Raw genomic sequence first — 23619 nt, forward strand, 5'->3', positions numbered from 1 at the left:
ACACTTCTTCAAATGATATTTTTCTTACTACATATTTGTTCAAAAACTAATTTTCTGAATTATGATTTATATGGGGGATAGCGTTAAATGTGGACCGATAAAAATTCATAAAATTTGGTGGTTGGATTTATGTTTATATAAAAATAATTTATGCTAAATTTAATCGTAATGTTAATATAATTAAGATAATTATAAAATTAAAGTAATTTTCGAAAGAAAACTTTGCATGGGTATTAATAAGGCACACTAAAGGCCACAGCTCCTGCTTTCTAAATCCATTTAGAAACTTAAAATCAGATGAGATTCTACTATGTAACTCGTTTTTTACCCTTATCTCGAAATTTTGGAGGTGTTTGGTAAATTTAAAAAATTTATTCTTGTTCTACTCAGATTCAACATTCTAAAAAATAGTATTTATATATTTTCGTTGTAAAAAAAATAAAAATTAAGTATAAAAATCATAAGAACCTCATCATCCTCAAGAACCTGTGATCAGCTCAGCAAATGTTGACATCAAGACAAAATCTTCGAGGATTTTACCAGAAAACTAGTTTCTCAAGTATAGTTGGACGTCGCTATCCTTCAGACGTGCTTTCATCTGCAATTGCAGCTTTGCCAACTACAATTACATTTATTTGTAATTGAATTATTTGTAATTGTAATTAAAGTGAAGAGTTTCAGGCATGGTGGCTAATGATTACGAAAGGAAATTCATTATATGGTCAATTACAATTACTTTGAATTGTAATTGAAGTTTTGCCTATTACAATTACTTGTAATTGTAAATTCGTTTACTTATAATTACAAGTAATTTGTAATAAGTGATGTCTGGATTGTAATTTAACTGAAATTGGTAATTGCTCAATTAAAATTACAAGGGGTACGGGGGTACGTTGTATGGAGGCTTGTTGAAATAATAAACCGATTTTAATAATATTCAATACATTTCATCCATGTACTAGGAGAAAAGTATTTGCAAATTTCATAAAATAATCTAGAAAATTTTGACCTGAAGCGAACGGAAAGAGGGACATAGCGGATTGGTATACTATAGGGTGGAATTAATGTAAAGTATTAAAAGAAATTTTTCTTCAAAACTAGCATTTTTTGTTTAATAATTCAGTTGAATTTTAAAAAACAAATGTTTGTCATCGATATTTGTATGAAAGTTTTTTTATTACGAATCCAACACTATATTTTATTTAATATTGTAATGAATTTGTTTCATAGCTATTAATGGTCAAGGTCAATATTCAAGATTATGTACTAAGGGAAGAACAAAATGCGTAGTTTTTTCCTGAAAAAAAATTTACTTTATTTGTATTGCCTGCTTCCAGGCTTTAATATGTCAAATAATATGTTGCAAATTAAATAAACGACCAAAAAACCACTCAATAATAAAATGCCAATAACGATTGATGTGTAATTTTCAATGTCATGTTAAATTAAAATATTTCTGCCTGTTTCATTCCCGTTATCATTTTTTTTCATGGTAAATATATTGATGATTTTTTATCCTACACTATTATCATCTTGCTGTGTGTTGGTGATACAACAAAATTTTTAAAATGATATGATATATGTACATAATATATAAAGTACCAGTAACAGTATTTGTGTACAAATTCAATTCACTTTAAAATCCTCTAGCGATCATTGCCATTGATGTGTCTTTGATATTTAATTACGAATCCAAAACCATTTTTTCATATTGAAATAAATTAGTTTTGTCCATGTAAAAACGCAATATGCCGTTAGTTTATAAAAATTCATGTTTATGCACAAGCCTTAAGGATCTCTTTATTCGCAATACATATGCATATTCTTTAAATTGTTACTGTTAAATATATTTTTGGTATTGCCCACTTACAGGATAAAACTATGTTGTAAGTTATTTATAGGACAACAAAAAAACTCAATTATAAAATGGCCATAACAATTCAAGAGTCATTTTCGTCATTGTAAAGGTTTGAAATATTTCTTCAGGTTTGTAAAAGCTTCATCAATATAATAAATTTGTAACACATTACAATATTAGTTGTATACCCACAATATTATTTATAACTGAAAAAACAAGGGTTTCGCGCGGAATTTTATGCAAATTTCCACATACATACACAGCTTCCCCTATGAACATTACTAGAACAGAATTAGAAGAGAACATCCGTTGTCAAAGTATATACATACGTACGTACAATAACATAGTGTTGTCTTACGTTTCTATAGAAATAGAACAAAACTAGAACAGAACTAGAACAGAACTAGAACAGAACTAGAACAGAACAGAACTAGAACAGAACTAGAACAGAACTAGAACAGAACTAGAACAGAACTAGAACAGAACTAGAACAGAACTAGAACAGAACTAGAACAGAACTAGAACAGAACTAGAACAGAACTAGAACAGAACTAGAACAGAACTAGAACAGAACTAGAACAGAACTAGAACAGAACTAGAACAGAACTAGAACAGTACTAGAACAAAACAGAATTAGAATTAAATTTTCATTTTTCCCCCGCATGCCTGTAATACTATCTAAAACTGTGGATATACAGTTATTAAACTATAGAGCGATTCTCACATAAAGCGTGTAACTGTGAATAAGCATATATTAACAGCTTATGAAAATCCCTAAATCAAATCCGTTTCCAATATTTCTTTTCATATGCATGTTTGAGTGGGTTCTGTTCAGAATTATGACATAAACTATTGTTAAAATCACATGAGATTTAATTTTTTTTTACTGTCAAGCATGAACATTTTTATATTTCGATAAAAATTAAGTGTCAGTGACGGAAGCAATAAATTCAAACTGTAAGAATGATATGAAATAAAATAAATAGGAAACTATAGAATATATAAAAAAACAATTTGATAAATAAAAACTTATATAAACTAATGGGTATTGCAATATAAAATTAAATGTATTGTTGAAGATTTTAACTTTACATTAAGTACTGTTAGATTCCTTTTTAAGTGCTCGACAACCATTGAGTATTTTAGGAAGTTTTTAATAATTACTTAAAATAAGACTTATGCCAAATGTAAAACAAATTCTAGTATTTTTTTTTTTAAATATAATATTGATAAAATGAATTTACAATAACTTTTTTAAAGAATGCAATAATAAAATAATTTGGCAAAATTTTTAAGAAGAGTGTAATGGAACAAAGACCATATATATAAGTCCACATTTTGATAATCACATAATTTATATTATTTGTCCAGTCTAGACTATTATTATACAATTAAGTAGATAAAGAAAAATGGGTGGAGGGTATAATAAATATATGTAGATATTTAGGAATATGTTAAGAAAAACAAAATACTCTTCTGTGGTTTTTCTTAATTTTGTACTGTACTTTAATTTCTTGTACTGTATATTAAAATAAACATTTATAAAATACAGAAAATTTTTAATCTAGTAACAAGCCTCTAGCAAAAAAAGCTATTAACTTAAAAAAGGACACACAACAATAAAATAAAGTGCATAAGTCTACATATAGTAAAAAAATTATTTGCAAAATAACAATTTTGCAACAATAAAAAACGTATACAATTCTCTAAAATGCTTTAATATACAAACATTTATATATAAGTGTGTGAGAATGTATATTGTTTTATTTATGAGAAACGTGGGTATTGTAAATTTTAGCTGTTGCAATTTATTTCTGGTGTTCAGGCTTTTGACTTCTCTTTTTTTTAATTTCTGATATACAATTTATATACTGTTCTATAAATAAACCCAACTACTTTTTATGGGTTTTTAATCAATATCATTGTCATACAACAATAAGGGATCTATTAAATATTTATTTTCGTATATGTATATGTTACTGTTGAAAACGAACGTTAACCTTAAAGTTGGTATTTTCAGTTTTATATGAGATTTAAAATTTGTTAAAATAAAATTTACCTGAAATATAATGGCCTCCCGTTCGGCTTGTGTGGCCTTATTAAATATATTATTCATAATTTCTAAATATTTATCACGTGGCAATGATGTTGCTTCATCTTTATCAAAGTAATCAATAAAATCGTATAAGAGAAAATATGTACCTGGAAAGAAAAGGAAATATTAAATAATAGATTGTAAGTAATTATTTAAGGAAGGATATAATGTATATAATAAATATGTTTTGTCATCAAAATTAATGAAGTGTAACATAGTATGTACGTATGAGTGTTATTTATCTATTGTAAGAGTATATATTAAGTATACGTCTTATGTACTTCATCAAATCGAAACACAGAAATCAAAGTAAATGAACAGAAATCTGTTCTTTAGAACTGAAAGTCAGTATTCTTAATATGGTAGTAATATTTTGTTGTTAAAGTCAAAACTAAAAGCTAAGTTTTCCCGTATATAATATCAATATCACATCACTAACAAATATAAAAATTTCATTTTTATTTCTTGACCAAGTGTGTTTAAATTAATGAATCTTCTGGTTTTCATCATTTAAAGTATACATAATCATATTACTATAATTATTGACTATATTTTTATTTTATTTTATTCTATTATATTTTTAGAATCAGCTGATGCTGTGAACATTTAAGCTTACAAGCCGATTTGGAGAAGCTTTTATAACTTTTACCTATAATAGAAGCTATATTCGACATTGATGTTCTGTTCAAAAATATTTTTTCAGGTAAGCATAAATTGAAAAATATATAAAAAAAATCTATTAAAATTATATCGCTAGAATTGAGAAAAATACGAACAATTATTTTGTCATCTCAAAAAGTTGGTATAGATGTGATATGTGAAAGAAACCAAAAGCTTTTTTCAACCACAAAAATAAGCTTTTATTTGTCCAAATAATTAAGTTTAAAAGAGCTGTCACGTCATTAATTATTGTCAAGAGATGAAAAAAAAAACCTTGTACTTGTTTTTTATACTCTTTAAATGAAAAGTGTGGTAATAGCAGTGGATATAATATTTTTAATTATCCCCATGAAGGTAATTGTTATTAAGAAATGAAATTAAAGTTTTTTTATAAATAAGAAGTTTTATCCATTAACGTAAAAGTGGAACTTGCCCTTTAACTAACTAACTAACTAAACTTTTTTAACTTAATTCCGGAACTTTACTTATTCTTGACGAAGAAAGTGATTTTCTAAAAGGGGGTTCATAGAAAGTTGAGATAAATATGGGTCTGTCGTCATACATTTTGGTAGTGGAATTTAAGTTCATAACAAAAATCATCTGTGCCGTTTAAAGTTCTATAAATCTAAGTTTTTTGTTGACGTTATTATGAGCTTAAAAGCCCTTTTCGGGGAGTACGGTTAGGCGGAATAATGAACTAATTTCACCTATTTTCTCTATCATTCGTTCTTGACCCAAAAGAACAGTATGTGCCAAATTTCATCAAATTATCTCAAAAACTCTGACCTGATTTGCATGGACACACAGACAGATGGTAGAAATTGATTCTGAGCCGATTGGTATACTTTAAGCACAAATGGTTTTATAATAAATTAAAATGGCTCCCACCTTTTACTTATTTCTTGTTGTCCTCTTCTATTTAGAAGAACTCAACATTTTAAACAAGTGTAGCGTACAGCAACCAGAAAAGCACAAATAAAGTTATTCATTTCAATTTCAGTATTGTGTGAGGTCAACCGTGTAAACACAAATGATGATAAAAATAATAAAATCATCAGTTAACAACTGCTTAAACAGAAACAATAACAATTTCATTTCACAGTAGCTGTAGTTGTAATTGTTCACAGTATAGTAAAGGTGGTATGTGTTACGAACATAGAGTTCTCAGCACTAGGTCGATTCACAAGAACAATAATATGTATTTTGTAAACAATGAGAAACAACAACAAAACAATAGTAAACAGAAAAGATATGACAAACTTTAAGCATAAACATAGCTTGATGTCAAATTGTTCGGTACATAGCTTACACGTGGAAGAAAAGAAAAACGCTTAGGGCTTTAAAAACAACAATAATAACAACGTAAACTAGCGTAGTACTTAACGTACACAGCAAATGTGATCAATTTAGTGCTTTTTTAAGAAGTTCGTTTTACAATGTTTGCATAGAATGTATAACGAATATTACAACGTAAAACACTGACCGCCTTATGCAAAAAAGATTATTAAGGTAAAAATGGTTATTAAAACCTGTTTTTATATGGAAAAGTGTGTAGTAAACCATTGTAAACTTTACTAATCGTTTTTGCATAAGGCCCTAAAAATTAGACACGAACCGCATAATATACGTGTGAAACTATAAACTTAATGAAGAAAAACTGCTTTGTTAGTTTTTCATTTCGTGAACCTGAGTCCTTTTTAAATGATTTCAATGTTTTAAGAAGTATATTTTTTAAAAAGTATTTTAAAATATTTCTACTGATCAAACAATGCCAAATTTTATGTCAAGCTAACAAAAAGAGTTCTAAAATATTTTGTGTTATTTTTAGTTTTTTCTGTCAGGATTTTTTTTTTTTTTTTTTAAATAATATTGAAAATTTTAATAGATTTTTAAGGATAAGAATTTTAAAATACATTCTTGACAGATTTTTATCCTTACGGTATAAAATAAAAATAATACAAAATATTTCCCAACTCTTCTTGTTGGGTTGACACCAAATTTGACATTGTTTGATTAGTGAAAGTATTTTAAAATATTTTTTTGAAAAATTTACTTTTTAAAACTTTTAAGGCCTTTTGAAAGAACACAGTATCACAAAATGACAAAAAACTAAAAAAATTTTTTCTTTAAATTTATAGCTTTAGACATATATCATCCGGTTCTTGTCTGGCGAATTTTTTCTCTGTTTGTCGGACGGTGTTATGTTATATTTATAGCAAATTATATTCAATCTTTATTGGCTTTACAAGATGTTTGTAACTGGAAATAATGTATAAATTATATAATTATATAAATACTATCAATATAATATAAATAAATATATGTAAATGTAAAGGAAAAGGAAAACAAACTGTAGATGTTTTGAAAGGATAGAATTAAGTTTACTTAAATTAACTGAAGTTAACAACACTGGTACTTAGTACAATGAGAAGTAAAAACTATAACCAGTAACAGTAATTGAACTGGTACTTACGTTTACAACCACAAAACAAACACAAAAAAACAACATTGTCATGTGATTGTACTCGTATTTAAGTATTAATCCTTAGGGTAATGTAAAGAAAAAAAGAAAATAATTTTAATACAACAATAATATACAAAAAAAAAGAGATGTGTCAAGGACAAAAGAAGAAAACAAAAATTACAAACAAAAATACTCTTACCGAAAACTAAAACACAACAACAGCTGTTAAATAATAAGTTATTTTTTTAGACAATAGCCACAAAACACAAGAACCATTTCTGGTAATTGAATTCACCTTGTTGTTGTGGTGTTATTTATTTTAAAAAGAAATGTGTTGTTTTGTTCATAGAAATGTGCCTTGACATCCCCAGACCCTTAATATTTTTTTTAAAATATATATTTAAGGGAAATTATAAGGAAATTTTTAGCTAAACCAGAGTTTTTAGTTGAAATTGAAAAGTGGTATAGAAATTACATTTGTTTTTATTTAAGCAAGTTTTATATGCCTTAATTATATAATTTTAAAATTTTGTTGTTTTATTTAATTGAAAATGTAACATTAATCCTTAAAGTGACTAGATATTTAAAAAAAAAAAACTTACCCTCATCCTTGACATTTCCAATCATAATATCATAACCAGACATATCAGCTGTTTTCATAAGTGTCATGGGATCAGCGGGTAAAAATGCACCATCTATAGTGGGAGCTGAGGGAAAACTTAAAATACCCGAATAGGAATTCCATTGTTGTACTGAAATTGTTTTTGCATCGACCGCACGCATGCAGGCCATTACTGATTGAGGATTAGCCTAATCAAAATCATATATAGAATAGAATAAAAAAATCATATTAATTTATAAAAATGTTAATTACGCAGTTTCACAAATGTTTAACCCAGAGACTGAAAATACCATCAGAACAACAACATCACATCAGGTTGTTGAGATATCATGCATTAACATTGAAAAACTCCGTTTTTAGTTGTATTCACGACATTGTATTAACACGAATATTTAGTTCAGAATTTATCACATTTTTTTCAATAAAACACTATTTTCTATAAAATACTTTATTTTAGAGAATTCATTAAAAACCTCTTTATTAAGTGAAATATCGGTCGATGAAGTTTTTGATGTTAAGTAAAGGAATACTTTTTTTTTAATTAAAATTTGTTTCAAAGTCTCGAAAAAACCTTAATTTTTAATATTGACAGTTTGGACTTTTAGATGAAATAATCAAATTAATAAAAAATATAGGCGCCCAAGCCTTCTTATAAAGTCTTAAAAAATATAGACTAAAAAAGGATTTTTCAAACTTTATGTTACGATATCACAAAACCTTTATATAAAGAAGAAATTCTAGAGGCAAATAAGGATTCAGCATAGCTTAATCTATTATTAAATTCCTGCCTCTAGGTTTAACATTTTGTTGGATTTTTATTATTATGTTAAAATCACAATCTGTTTTAAAACTTACCGGCAACAAAGAGGCATTACAATTACAATCGTTTATTAAAGCTTTACCAATCTCTACCGCCTTTTCCGAAGTCATATGACTCCAGGGTGCATTCATGGTACCCGATTGCATCATGCCGCGCTTCACAAGACCTCTTGTAACCGGCGAAACTAGCTGGGCATTTACCGAACTCGAACCGGCTGATTCACCAAACAAAGTCATCCATTCGGGATTGCCACCAAAGGCACGAGCGTTTTCCTTAAGCCAACGCAAGGCCAATGCTTGATCCCATAGACCAACATTACCGGGCGCTTCCTCTTCAAAACCTGGCATAACCGGTGAAAGATGTAGAAAACCAAATGCACCGACACGATACTGAAATGAGGCAACAATAACATTACCCACCGCTGACATAATGTCGGCATTGTAAATGTCCAGTGTGGCCGAACCAGTCATAAAGCCACCACCATAGATCCATATTAAAATGGGTAAACCATTTGTTGTATTTTGGGGTGTTGCACTATGGATTAAATGATCAGGATCGGTTTTCGATGAATGCTAAATAAAGGATATAATTAGTATTAAAAATTACAAAAAAGAAAACTAGCAGCGAAACTTACCTCACCACCATTGGCTCCACGACCATGTCGCAGACGGGCCTTTGCTGGAGCCCATATATTCATATATAAACAATCTTCTGATACATTTGTATTGGGATTCCATATCTCTTCACCGGAAAAGCCAGGGAAATATTCATATCTGTAATAAAAACAACAGATAAGAAATTTATTATTGTATAAAGTAAACTTATGATAAATTACTATTATAAACACGATAATGTTTAGGAATAAATATTAAATAAGTTATGACAAAATCTACATTCTTGCTATAACTCCCATTTTTATTTATCTCTTGTAATATCCCTAATAGTTTATATACCATTTATAATAGTTTATTACCATCGTTGATAAACCACAGGGTTCTTAATTATAATAGGTGTGTATCGGAAATATACTACAATCAGATGAAAATATTATGTGGTTTATTTGTGCATATTTAGGAGGGTTAGTTATCTGTCTAATAACTTCATTTAAGTTAACAGTGGGTATTCAAATATTAAGAAACAAATTTAAAGGAAGTTCTGTAATGTGTAAGCAAGACATCATTTAAGAATAAAAAAATGTTCAAATGATATGACTTTTAACACAACAATAATACTTTTTATATACATAGAAAAAAACCTAATTCATCTTTTATAAAAACAAATCCTTAAATCTAATTAAATAAAATATTATTTAATTTGATTTATTTCATTGTGAGTGGGTGTGTGTTGTAAGAGGGCATAGTATAAATACATAATGTACAATGAAAAAAAAACATAACAAATCAACAAATTTAAATATTTATCATAATTACACTGGCGTGCTAATGACAAGAACTCATACTGTACAAATGTTACACATACATACATATTAACAATATGTGTAGGTGGTTCTTAAAATGTAGTATGTGTATTGATAATAAATATCCCCTCTAACACTATCTATCATTTTAATTCTCACATACATTTTGTCCAACCATCTATCAATTGTCTGCTAAAAGATACAATATCGTATGTATATGTTTTAAACACATTCACATGCATTCATTCATATACATACATATATCTAATTTATTAAATCTTTCACGTTTAATATACACACATAAATACTTATTGATTGGTATTGTGCGTGTGTAGGCAGTTTTAAGTTAATCAACTTATATTTGAAAATATTAAGAAAGTTCTGAAATTAATTTGAATTTGTAAAACAGAAATTATATTGATATGAAGTTGTCTGCTGTTAAATATTTTGTTATCCAACTAATAGAAAAAAAAACTGTTCAAAATTACTTCCGATGTTTAAATTTTTAAATGTTTGAATTTCAATTTTAAAAATTATAAGCGATAAATAGCATATGTTAGCATTATTTTGATAGTTAAGCTTAGCACTTTCTGACATACTTTAATAAGCCCTTATGTGCCCCTGGAGGAGTTATAGGGCGTATTTTCGAAATCAGACTATTAATTTGCACAAACATAACATATCTTTGACGACTTCAGCTCAGAACGTCTTTATTATATGTTTCAACAATATTTGCAATTACAAAAAATCATGCGGAATCAAAAATAAATTTACAAAAATTAGTGGTTACGTCTTTTCATCAAATGTTTGATAAGCTTGAACGTAGCTGAAAACATAAAATGTTTAATTTTATGTTTTCAGGTGTCATATTATAAAAAAAATCAAAAAGTTAAAGGTACTCCGGGCTCTATACGACTAATTTCAGGTTTGGTAGTTCAATAATAAAGAAAATTCAAAAAGTACTTATTTATAAACGAAATTAGGTTTCCTCTAATAAGTTCTTATTTACTCAAGTTTCTGTATACTTAATTTCATGGTTTTAGCTAATAATAACTCTCTGATTTATTCTTATAAACAAGCAAGTACAAGAACAAAATTTACCGTATGATGTTGTTTTTATGAAATTTTTATATTTTTGCTCATATCTTCGTTACTTATAAATAGATTTTTCTGATTTTAAATAGAAATTGACAGAATTGTTAAACTGTTGAAGTTTTGGGTTCCGAAGGTTTCTTCAGAAAACTGATTTCAACAAACAAACATACAGATGGACAGACGAAAAGTAAAATAGACAGACAAAAAGAGTGGCTGTAAGGCATAGCTTAATGAAGTCCGCCATCTAGGGTCGGAAAATTATATTATAAAAATTACAAACGGAATGAGAAACCTCTCAACTACCGGAGACATGTTACCTTGTTGAAACACAACAACTTCATGTGATTGCAAATATATCATCTTCCTTTCCTTAGAATGATCCACGTAGTGACTGTGGTTTAAGCCCAAATACTCGGGAAGAGTAAGTGGAAATTAAAAGACTAATGTACGGTTTCACAGTTACACCTACAGAGGAGTGACTGTAAGACTACGCGTTGGAAATGAGTTGGGGTTAAATGTATATAATAAAGGACAAATGTATAGGTATACGTTACTCATTCGTATTCCTAAAGTGAATCTGTCGTATGTTACTCTCTTATGCGTGTGTCGGATGGTAGTGGATTCAAGTACAAGTGATAACATTGAATTTTCCTTCCTTGTCCAAGTATGTTTAGAAAAAACTCTCTCATACCAAATTTATCACAATGTGTTCACTGTGAGTAAGAACAAAGTCTTTGGCTTATTTGAAGAATTCGTACTTCGCTCTATCCGTTAGGTCTCTAGGTGCTGTTGCCGACTCAACAGAGGTCATTCCATCTGCGTGCTTGTAAACGGATGTGATATTTTTGCATCTCGGAAGTTAAGTAACGGGGCAGCAATAGTCAGAGAATAGATAGCTCAAGTACTTGAGCAAAGTGCACGCATACTGGACCGGAAATTACATATGCGTAAATTGCCACCTGCGTGTAAGATACACAATGAGACGGTAGTTGTTTATAAAAGCACTTCAAAATTCATACCATTCTTGCAACATTTTGTACTTCTCTGCGAAATCACATGAAAAAGTGACTTTATTCTTGTGGTTAACATATTAGGGTGTTACAAAAATTACATATGAAGTTGAGAAGAAAAAATTTCAAACTTACTGCATACACTTTTATACATCGTTAGGTTCACAAAATCTTCGGGAGGAATTTGACTAACTCATACTAATATAAAAAAATCCAATAAACCAAGCGAGGAATATGCGCTTCCCTATTGATTTTTTTAATGAATTATCATTTAAAATAATTTACTATTAAACATGTATCTAATATGTTTTTTAATTTATTGGATTTCTTTTCAGTTTCAACATTTCCGTGGAATTATATACATTTTTACAGGATCAAAAAAGTTGCATATGTATTAAGGAAACCGCTAATGTAATAACACGTAATAAATTAACTCTTTTAATTTAAAGGAGACCAAAACCCTACGGATTTTTAAACACTTTTATATAATAACAAAAATATTGAAATTTATTTATTTAAAAACTTTTTATTACTGTATACTTGGTTAAAAGTAGTTTCCTATTTATATTAATAAATTTCAATTATAAATTTAAATTATATTTATGAATGAACATTTTAAATTTATTTTAATAGTTAGTTAACAATCAATAATAATTGAAAGATTTTATTCATTTAATTAATTATCTTACTTATTCTTATAAACAACAATAATAGCTTGAAGCAAAAAAATAGTTGAAGCTTTTCAATATAAAAACTTAACAATATAAGATAATAAATAAAATAAATACAATAAAAAATTTTAAATAAATATAAATAAATCAAATTACAATGCATTTTTTATTTTTCTTTTATTATGTAGTATTTTTTTGTTTTCTTACTCCATAAAAAACAAACAGCCAGACAACACCATATACAAACTTAACACATATAGACATCTCACACACTTACTTTGCTTCTTTGATGACGTCATTACAAATTTTACATGCAATTTTTTCCAACTTCAATTTCTTTAAAAATTGAAATCTTATTACCAGGCTTACAGAATTTTCAGCAAGCTGCATTTAAATTTTTTATTAAATATAAAAAGTACTTGATTCACCCTGTGTAAATTGAGGTTTTCTCGAAAATCAAAATATACCTTAAGGCATTACGGTATTAACATTTAAATGTAATCCTTAAAGTATGTGACACTTTACCCACTTATTTAATATGTTGGTTTTTAATTTGTGTGTATGTGAATATTAAATAAATTAAGTTGCCAAAAATCACTTTGCAGAAATTTCTGTTGGCCTGGTAATAAGATTTTAAATTTCGTTGAAATCGCAGTTGGTTAAAATTGCAATCAAAAATTTTGATGACGTAGTAGGTAGGAAGGAAGGACAGACATTTTTGCGCAAATAAAGATAAGGTATGTATGTGATTCTATTTTGTTAGGTTTGTTTATTTACAAGAGTGTTTTAAATATCCTATACTTTTAATTGGGGAGGTTATTATATGGGTTTGTGCCGACGTTTACAACGAATTTATATAAATAAACCTTAAAAGAATATCGGTTTACAATTTACTGGTGTCGATTAAGACATGTCCGTCCTACTAATTGTCCCTGTAAATCTTTCTTTACTATTTATTATCTTCTTTTATTAAGTTACAAAGAGATTGTTTCAAAATATTTAAATTTATTTGACAAAATTTGTAAAAGTTTGAAATTGAAGTCTTGAGGGTTGTCCATTTCCAATCGAGAAATATTCCACTTCAGAGCCGTGGGGTTACCAGTTAAGATAGTCATATCGCCTGAATGATTAAGTTTAGAGACAAACATAATAAACTTTCCTAATTTTTCGGAAACTAATTAATTTAATATTTGATACACAAGTATAAAGGTCCTTGACAAAAATAACCAAATATCGAAAATTTAAGTTATGTCAGTCTTGTAGTAAAAGCGGTATATAAAAAGACTATGTACCAGATATGCAAGTAATAAAGAAAACTTGTTCAGTCCTTAATCATAACATGATCCTTAGGCAAACATTCAGCTTGTATGCTAGGTTATGTGTATCTACTAAATATTTCCGTTTTCAACATTATAACCCGGTATCCAATTTTCATAAATATTTGTGTTTATGTATGTGTGTATATACTTACCCAAATATAACAAGTACATATTCTATCACCTACATCATATATACATATATATTCTTCTCTTCTAGGCACATAGTATAGTTTAACCTACTTTTTAAAATTCTACCCCTAAAAGTATTTTTGCAACAATTTTTTTTACAGCATTTAACATAAATTTTATTGTTTATATATGTTTTTTTCATACTAAAAAAAATGTTAAAAAAGTAAAAAACAACTGTTAAACAAACATGTTCCATAAAAATGTGTTTGTTTTTATTTATTTTTCATGCAGACTTATAGTGACGACAATTCAATGACGTCATTCACTCTACTGCAAATTTTGTTGTTGCTGTTGTTGTTGTTGGAGTGTTGTTCATGTATAGATATATTATAGAGTCATGCATACACATACATATATTAGAGTTAAATTTGGTATATTGCCAAATTGATTATGTATTTAGTTTTCTCTGTAGTATATTTTATTTGGTGGAGGGTAATTGATCTCATTATTTATCGTATGATTTGAAAATTTTAGGTTTAAAAATTTCGTTAATTATCTTATATTAAGAAAATTATAAAACTTGTTATATCATTCAAAAAGTTATTTATGTTTTTAAAATTTTTATTTTTCATAAAGAAACTTTTATGTTGATGTTTACCTTAATTCCGAAGTATTTAAGCAATTTATTAATAAAAAAACAAAATTTTCTAAACGAGGCTTTATATTGGACAAATATGGGCCGATCATCGGTAAATTTGGGAAAAGGATATATTTTTAAATAATAGTTAGTTTTGTTCAGTTTCATTGCGATACAAATGGTTACAAGTCAATTTTAGACGTTTAAGACATTTTTTGAAGGGGGGTTTGTATAAGGGCTAGGGTCAAATAAGGCCCGATCATTACAGTGCAGTGTCATTTATACTTATATAAAACTTATTTGTGACTATTTTTAGAAGGTTAACATGAACAGCCAGCCGGACAGACTGACGGACGGACATGTCTTAATCGACTAATAAAATGATTCTGAATCGATCGGTATACTTTAAGGTGGGTATTGGACTAATATTTCTGTGTGTTACAAACATCAGCACAAACGTATAATACCCTCCCCACTATATTGGTGTAATGTATAAAAAGCCAAGATCAGTAAACTGAAAGCTTTGGTAAGTCTTAATGTATTCTCTATTTTTTAGCCCGAAAGAAATGAGAAGTGTAGAAAATAAAATTTTTAAGATTTCGATACAACTGTTAGAGTTATGAGATTTATTTTGACAAATTGGTCGCTCCTAAATTTTGGTCTACAAAGTTGTAATCAGAAAGCAGAAAACAGTTTTGAAAGCCCTGAGATGTTGTCTATTTATCGCCATTCTTTTCCAGAAATGTGGACCATATGGGAAAACTTTTAAAAATACCATTTTTGGTACTTTAACTAAAATTTTTTGGGAATTTCTGATTTTTTTGACATTTTCAAAAGTAACCTGTTCTCAAAATTATAGTAAACAAATCAAAATTCATATGGGAGGTACCATGCCCCTTTCAATACGTTCAACATGTGAATATTCTAGTTCCCATATTTTTCCAGACGTATAAATTTAATTCATGTCCATTTAATACATTTCTAATCCGATTATGTTTTCACAAATTGTTCATTTTTGAGCATTTGTTCAAAATATGAGCATTTTAGCTAAAATAGTTTCCCTGATATATATCGGACGTACCATGCCCTCTTTTTTTGGTCCACTTATATTTGTCTGATATATCCACATTATTCACACATTTTTTCAAAATTTCACTAAAGTATTTTAACTAAAGTTTATCGCGTAAAATTTTAGAACTGTTTCGCCATTTGTAACTATCAGAAACAATTTTAATAGAAATTTAAATTAAATTTAAGTTAATTTTTATAAAATCAATCCAATATCTAATTTTTTTAAATATACCCATGTTAATTCAAGTCCTTCAACTACCCCACTGTGCACTGTTTGGAAATGAAAAACATGCATAACCAACCTTCACTAAAAAATATGTACAACTAAACCAAGCAGAACACTCTTTAATCTAGATACTGACATACTTACAGCAAACTGGATGCATTATTCTATGACGTCAACTTACCTCTCTTGTACACATGTTGCTGGCAGTCGTGTTGCATCTAAAACGCCATGCCATGGTTCAGCTGGTACTGGCTTGCGAAAACGTAAATCATCCACAGGAGGTTTTGCATACGGAATACCTGTGAAGACATGCACTTCACGACCCTGTACTGTTACCGCACGACCACGTACGGGACCACTAGTTGTTTGAACAATTAAACGATCCGTTATACCGTACGCCACCGATGACATACGCAAGAGTATGACAAGTGTGGTGAGAAAACCACGATATAAGTCATTTGACGATGTTGACGACAGAGATAACGACGAACGAGACGTTAGAGACGCGAACGCGTTTAATAAATGACTAGAGGTATAACGGGATTTTCTGGATGTTCTTGAATGGGAAGAAATCGATGTTGCTGTGGATGTTGCATTTGATGACCACGACGACGATGCTGTTGCTGCGGTCGAAGTTGTTAATGTTGGTGATGATGATGTTGTTATAAAACGAGCCATAATAGTAGACGCGCCACTGCTTATTTGTTGTTTCAAGTAAACGAAGAGAAAAAATATTTCAAATTCCAGTATTTTTTTTTTTTTTTTGCTTATCTTTTATATTGAAGTCACTTTACTGTTTTCTTTTGGGTCAGGGATCCTTTATGATTTATATCAAACTCATTTAACAAAGTCACAACTGCAGTAAACACGTGTCTTTTTTCTTCTAGCCAGACACAAACTTGTCATAAACAATTATTACATGCACCACAGCACTGTTTAACATTTATTCTAACAGTTATTTACACACAAACACACAATTTTTTTACTTGAGTGTGTGTAATAGAAAAGTTTAATGTAATGTAGAATGCAGTAAATCAGCGTAAACATTTGCACACATAAGAGTGCGGATACGAAAGTCGGGATTACTGTTTTTGTTGTTATTATTTAATCTCTTGACTCTCACTCAAACACGTGTATATACCAAATGAATTATTTGTTCCCCGTTTCCTTTCTTTATCAGAACACTCCAGCAGCTCCAACAAGTTGAGATTGTGTGTTTTTGACTTAATGATTCTTATGTTTTTTCCCACTTTTTCGTTTCAACAATGTTGTTGCTTTGATTTCGATTTAAACTCTGTATCGTTTTGTATGATGGAAGTTGTATTAGTTAAAGAGGAGAATTTTTTTAAGTATTCAAGAACACGTTGTGGAATCCCCTCGTTTTTGTGTCATACTCAACGTTTGCCTGCCACAGACATTAGAAACTATTACTTTGCTTGCTGCTTCGTTGCTGTTGAGTTGTGTGCTGCTTAAAAAACTTCGGTCTTAACCAATGACTTGCTGCTTGTTGTTTTTATAAATATTTAAAATGCATAAAAATGTATTTAGGGGAGAATAAATAAAACTTCATGTTAAAGTTATTTAAAACTATTCTAATGTTTCCGCCACTTTTTGCTGTTGCTTTTTGCTGTTTTCATTACTTCTAAGACAACTACAGCTGCTGAGTGTAATTTTTTTTCTTTTCAGTTTATGGATATTAAAAGCCGTTTAGTTGTGCGTAAAATGCATTAAAATTTCCTTCATAAATGTGATGTTAGTTTATGAATATAGTTTTGTATTATCCTTTTTTCTGCTGCAGTTATTTTTTTTATTTAAGAATCCTTTTAACTCTTGTCATGTTTGTTTGCATTAAAAATTTACATTAAATTCACTTCTGCAAAGAGAAAATAGATAAAAGGTAGGACAATATTAGCATAAATAAATGTTGTTGTTTATGTAAAAGAAACTTTAAAACTTATAAAATTAACACATTAACAAAAAAACTTTTTAAAAAAAAAGTTTGTTAAATAATAGAACCTTTTTAGTTTACATTATTACCATATGTAATGGTAACGGCTATGCGTAAATTCTGAAGATCATTGAAACTAGTCTTCTTACCGAGTGTGCCACTTTACCTAAAAGTTGCAAATTTTTATATTAATTCTTTATAAGAAAAATTATTTCCATTTTTCCTAGAATACACTATACATGTTCTAATAGCTCTAATAGTTTCAAACGTATTCGAATTTATATTAGAGGTGCTACACCCCAATCTAGTCCGGTGAATTACCCTTAAATGTTCACGTAAATGTCTAAGATGTTCGTGCAAAATTTGAGGATCATTTTTCTAATAATTCTAGTATTCTTTTTTCAGGATTCGAATTTTTGTACATTTTTATTTATATAGGAAGTGACACGCCCCCTACAGTTACCCCTTTATAAACACATTTTAGAATTTTAAAAATCTTATAATTTTTGTATTTAATTCATAGAGGACGTGTCAAGACCCCATTGCAATTTCAATTTATTTTTTTTTTTGGAATTTTATAGCAATTTTTTAAATTTATCTATTTTAAAAAAAGAAAAATTCTGAATGCAAAACTCTCTATCTTATCCAAAAATTGCTTCAAACTCTATTATTTTGGATAATTTTATATTGCAAAATACTTAAGTGTTTTTACTAATTTGGACATGCTGAATACAAATCAAAAATATTTGAAATGGGTTTTCGAGATATTGCTCATTATGATACATATTTGAATTATTTTATTGCCGTGTTTAATATTGCTTCATTAAATTGCATAAAATATAATATTTACTGATATTAGATTAAATAAAAAAATTTATAGTTGTATGGAAACTCTCTATCTGAAGGTTGTAAAACAATTTTCCTAGAAAAAAAGATCTGATATAAATTTGCGAATAATTTTGCAAATGATGCAAAATTTTAAATTATTTTTATATAACGATTTCGAATATGGTCGTAATCATATATTGTATAAGAAAAACTCAAAACTCTTCACGAACTAGCGAAATAAACAGTTTTTTGCTCTTCCGAAAACTTGTGTTATTTAAGATAGAGACTCTTGAATATAGTTCCTCGATATAGTTTCTCCCAAATAAACAAATAATCACACATTTTAAATACCCTAAACTACATTAGTGGGGAGGGTATATTGGGTTTGTTTTGATGTTTGTAACGCACAATAATATTGGTCCTATACCCACCTTAAAGTATACCAATCGACTCAAAATCATTTTTTGAGTCGATTTAGGTTCTTAATTATGTTTAATAGCACATCGACGAAAGGCTGCAAAACCAAGTTCTATACTAACCTTGATGACTCTCATAAATTCTATTATTATAGGGCCTCAGTCAAATTTTTTATAGAGGCTAGGGTCAACTCTATAAAAAATTTGACTTAAATGTCCACAGTTTTATTTAACAATAAATGGATTAAGTATGTCTGAGGCAAGGTGTAGGGTTTTATAATTTCTTACTTGTTTTTATTTATATAAATTCTAGAATAAGGTATAATAGGATCGAATACCCATCTATTACAAGTTTTTTCTCTAAATGTGTTTTATATTTTTTATAAAATTTCTATGTGGTTTTGTCAATAAAGTATTGGTTAAAAACCACACACACAAGCAGAAACGAACTATAAAAAAATTGTATAAATAAAACCTCACAGCAAAATAGACTTAACAAATAATTATTAAATAGCTGAATAGTTTTTATTAGTTCGGATATCAATAGCGATTATTATTCTGCAAAAAATTATTCAAATTGCTTATAAAAAACAGGTAAATTTTGAAAAAAAAAGCTAACAACTCTTTATACCATAATCTCATCTCTTTTTGAACAACTTAGTTTAGTTTTAAATTGCGATATTATATCAATCTTGGGTAACTGTTAACTATTAATACGAGAGGAAATAATAGCCTAAACCAACTTGATCAAAATTAAGTCTGAATTTTCAATAAATGTACTTGGAATAAATTATTGACAAAAAATTGACTTTTTCCTAAAAATATTCAAAGAAAATTTGAATAACTCATAAAATTTTTAACCAATTTTTTTATATATTTTTGGAAAGGTCAGTTTGTATAGCTAACGATTTTTTGTATACCTAACAATAAATTATGTATATATCAAAATACTTTAATGTATTTTTAAGAATATTTACCACGAGTTTGATGATTCTATTTTTAAATCTTAAAAATATTGCTGAATGTTTTATGTATTTTCATTCTATGTTTAACAAGAAAAACTTTTTTTTAATCAACTATTCAGCCAGCCGACAAATATCTAAAGTCAAATACCAATATAACGTGTAACATTTTAAAATATTCATTACAATCAAATCACATTTCACCGTCAAAAGTAAAACTTTACACAATTAACCTTTTGATTATACAATATTGAACTCAAACATTCATTCATTCACTCTTTCTCTCACTCATATACAAACATAAATATTAAAATGTCATGCCATTGTATTCATACTACAACTATTACACACACTCAAAAAGTGATATAGACAACGACAACACATTACATTTGACTAGTTAACTTCCGTTCTAATAAAAAAACAACAACAATAACATAGAAAATAACAGTACAGCAAAAATAATGATAAAAGAATTGAAATAAAATGCTGATAGAATTCCCCTGTGGATGTTTAACAACTAAAAAAAAGTGTAAAATAAACTTGCACACAAACACAAGAGAATTTATTTTATGCAACAAAATGAAAAAGGAGCATTTATTTAGTATGGATATATGGTTTGGTATTTAAAATTGAAGCAAATAATGAATCAGAGATGTAAAATGAAAATTTTAAATGAAAAATTTTCGATGCAATAAAATTTCTCTTCATAATACATTATTTATTAAAAATATAACAGATTATTATATAAAAGGAACCAGTAGAAGCCTCAGAAAAATGTCAATTGATACCTATTTTACATAAATTTTTAAAAAATCTAAACTTTAAGACCATGTTAGACGCTGAATCCAAATTTTCTCCATCACATGTGAGATTTGAGATATCATGTCCTGGATTATGAGAAAACTATATTTTTGGCCCTTTTTAAGACGTTATAATGAGACCAAGACTTTAACATCTTAAATGTCTTATTGCATCTTCAAGATATTTTCACATGAAGCTTGAAAAGTCATGGTTTTTGTTATATTTATGGTTTTACAAACTTACCTAACGATGTTGTAATCGACTCTAAATCGCTATTTGATTTGACTTAACTATGCCTGTCCGTCCGTCAACTTAAACGAATGATATCTCAACAACCAAAGTATAATTTAAATTCAAAAGGTATTTTGAAATGAAAAATTTTAAAGTATAAGTCATTTGTAAGTTTTTTTTTAATTTATTTATTTACAGTTTTAGTTGCCAAGCCTTTACGTCTAAAAAAGACCAAAAATGGGGGTTTTCAAACTTTAGGACACGATACTTTAAATTCCTAATGAGAAATTCTAAGGCAAGTTTCGGATTTAGCGAGATTTACTACAAACCTACCTAACGATGTTGTAATCGACCATAAATAACTATTTGATTCGAATAAACGATGTCTGTCCATCCGGCAACTTCAACGGATGATATCTCAGCAACTATACCAGTTCTGAAAACAATTTAAAAGGTATTTTTAACAGAAATATGAAAAATTTTAATGTATAAGTTATTTATAATTAATAGCGAAGTGTACAATAATAAAAAGTTTTAGTATATCATATTAGCTTTATATAGCTTTAAGTGAATAAATCTCGTTATAAAATAAAGTTGTCTTCGAGCAGTTGTAACGACTGAAGAAGGCCAAAAATTGAATTTTTTCAAACTTCAGGACATGATATCTCATATCCCTGTTATGATGAAGAAATTCTAAAGCCAGATTCGGATTTAACGGGACTCAGTAATTAGAGACGTGTAGTCTGGTCCCTGGTTTAAGAATTTGTTAGCTTGTGTTATTTTTAAGACCAGGATAATAAAGGTTTGCTGCAGAATTTTAGATAATTGGCACATAGCTTCTCCTTACCATTATGAATGAGGTATTTAAAGTCTCTTTAAATATCGTGTGCTCTAAGTGAGGTATTAACGGTCAAAGGTCACAAAAAAATCTGACTCTTACCAATATCTCACTTATTATACATCGTACGTATTTAAGTGAGATTATAATTTATTTACAAAATTTATTTTTTTTCTACATTTTAGTACAAGTATACTCTCGCTTATCATTAGTTGTTTTCGTTCTCTACAACATAATATGTTTATCACAATGATATTTTCAAATCTTAATATTTTTGACACCGAAACAGATTACTTTATAATTTTACTTTCTAGTATTAAATAAAGATACATAATTTCAATTATCACAATATCATACTCTGGACCATCTATTCGAAGTTTTCTAAAGGTTACAAATCATCTCTAAAATTATGGATAAAATAAAGTATGGGTTATAAAGCGATTCCGATTCTTACATGATATTCTTAAAAAGTATATTCTTTGGGACACTCTAATTTGTGTAAATGTTAACGAGATAGTGTTTGCACATGGGAAATAAAAAAAATAAAAATTTATACAAAGATACAAACTTGCGTAACGAAATAATCAAAGGGTGAATAACTGTAAAATAATGCAATCATTATGATGATTATATTTATTATAATAATGACAATGGTGACTACTATATATAATATACAATGATGAAAATAGTGTGTCTCTATAATCCCAATTGGAATCTAACAAATGAAATAGTTTATTTTTTTTTAAGTCTAAAACTTTAAATACCATAATTGACTGTGGTCTACTATGAAATAAAACAGGCAAATTTGCTTATCTATTAAATTAAATCATGTATATAAGGTAGAAACGTAAGCCTACGCAACAAACTAAATTGAAACAAATTGTGCATTATGCTTTTTTTACTATTATTACACGTGATTGAAATTCATATTATTTTTATATATGATGTGTTATAAGAATTTATAGTCGGACATGGCCGACCATATGAAGAGTGTGCGTAAACCTAAACCCGTTATTTTAAAAATTTCGACACATACAGACAGACGAATGTACGGACAGACGGACGGACTCAATGTAGGGTACAAAAATGTTTATACTAATAAAACTGCAAATAACGAAATAAATATTTTTATGCTGTTACACAATAAAATAAATTAATTGGAAAAAATTGTCAATAATTATTTCTTGGTACAATACTAAAGTATTTTATTAACAATATACAATACATGTGTAGTATGAAAGTTAATACTTGAAAAAAAAAACAATGACAAAATTCATATTCATATTAAAAAAAATACTAAAGTACAATACTAAAGTATTTTATTAACAATATACAATACATGTGTAGTATGAAAGTTAATACTTGAAAAAAAACAATGACAAAATTCATATTCATATTAAAAAAAAAGACAAAAAGAACAATAAAACAACAGCAATAATGTCGTATTACAAGAGTGATTACAACTGCAATTTTAAAGCTCATTGTAAGAAAAAGAAAATGA

At 28.1% G+C, this 23619-nt stretch overlaps 1 protein-coding gene and 1 long non-coding RNA gene across 4 annotated transcripts in view; one reads left to right on the forward strand and one right to left on the reverse strand.

The window, feature by feature from the left end:
- The window catches only part of LOC124419427, a 139282-nt gene extending 126568 nt beyond the window's left edge, over positions 1-12714 (forward strand). Inside the window, exons 3-4 of the long non-coding RNA XR_006940584.1 lie at positions 4538-4656; positions 12377-12714. This is a non-coding gene — a long non-coding RNA (uncharacterized LOC124419427). The remainder of the gene's footprint in view (positions 1-4537; positions 4657-12376) is intronic.
- LOC111684542 (acetylcholinesterase) overlaps positions 1-23619 on the reverse strand; it is a 128101-nt gene that overhangs the window by 31181 nt on the left and 73301 nt on the right. For all 3 annotated transcript variants that reach the window (XM_046948826.1, XM_046948827.1, XM_046948828.1), the window contains 5 exons: positions 16276-17967; positions 9154-9292; positions 8555-9091; positions 7680-7887; positions 3918-4060 (listed from right to left, as the gene is read on the reverse strand). In XM_046948826.1, coding sequence (XP_046804782.1) covers positions 3918-4060; positions 7680-7887; positions 8555-9091; positions 9154-9292; positions 16276-16772 — 1524 coding nt within the window. In that variant the 5' untranslated portion in view covers positions 16773-17967. The remainder of the gene's footprint in view (positions 1-3917; positions 4061-7679; positions 7888-8554; positions 9092-9153; positions 9293-16275; positions 17968-23619) is intronic.

This window comes from Lucilia cuprina, chromosome 4 (assembly GCF_022045245.1).
Source record: "Lucilia cuprina isolate Lc7/37 chromosome 4, ASM2204524v1, whole genome shotgun sequence".
NCBI lineage: Eukaryota > Metazoa > Arthropoda > Insecta > Diptera > Calliphoridae > Lucilia > Lucilia cuprina.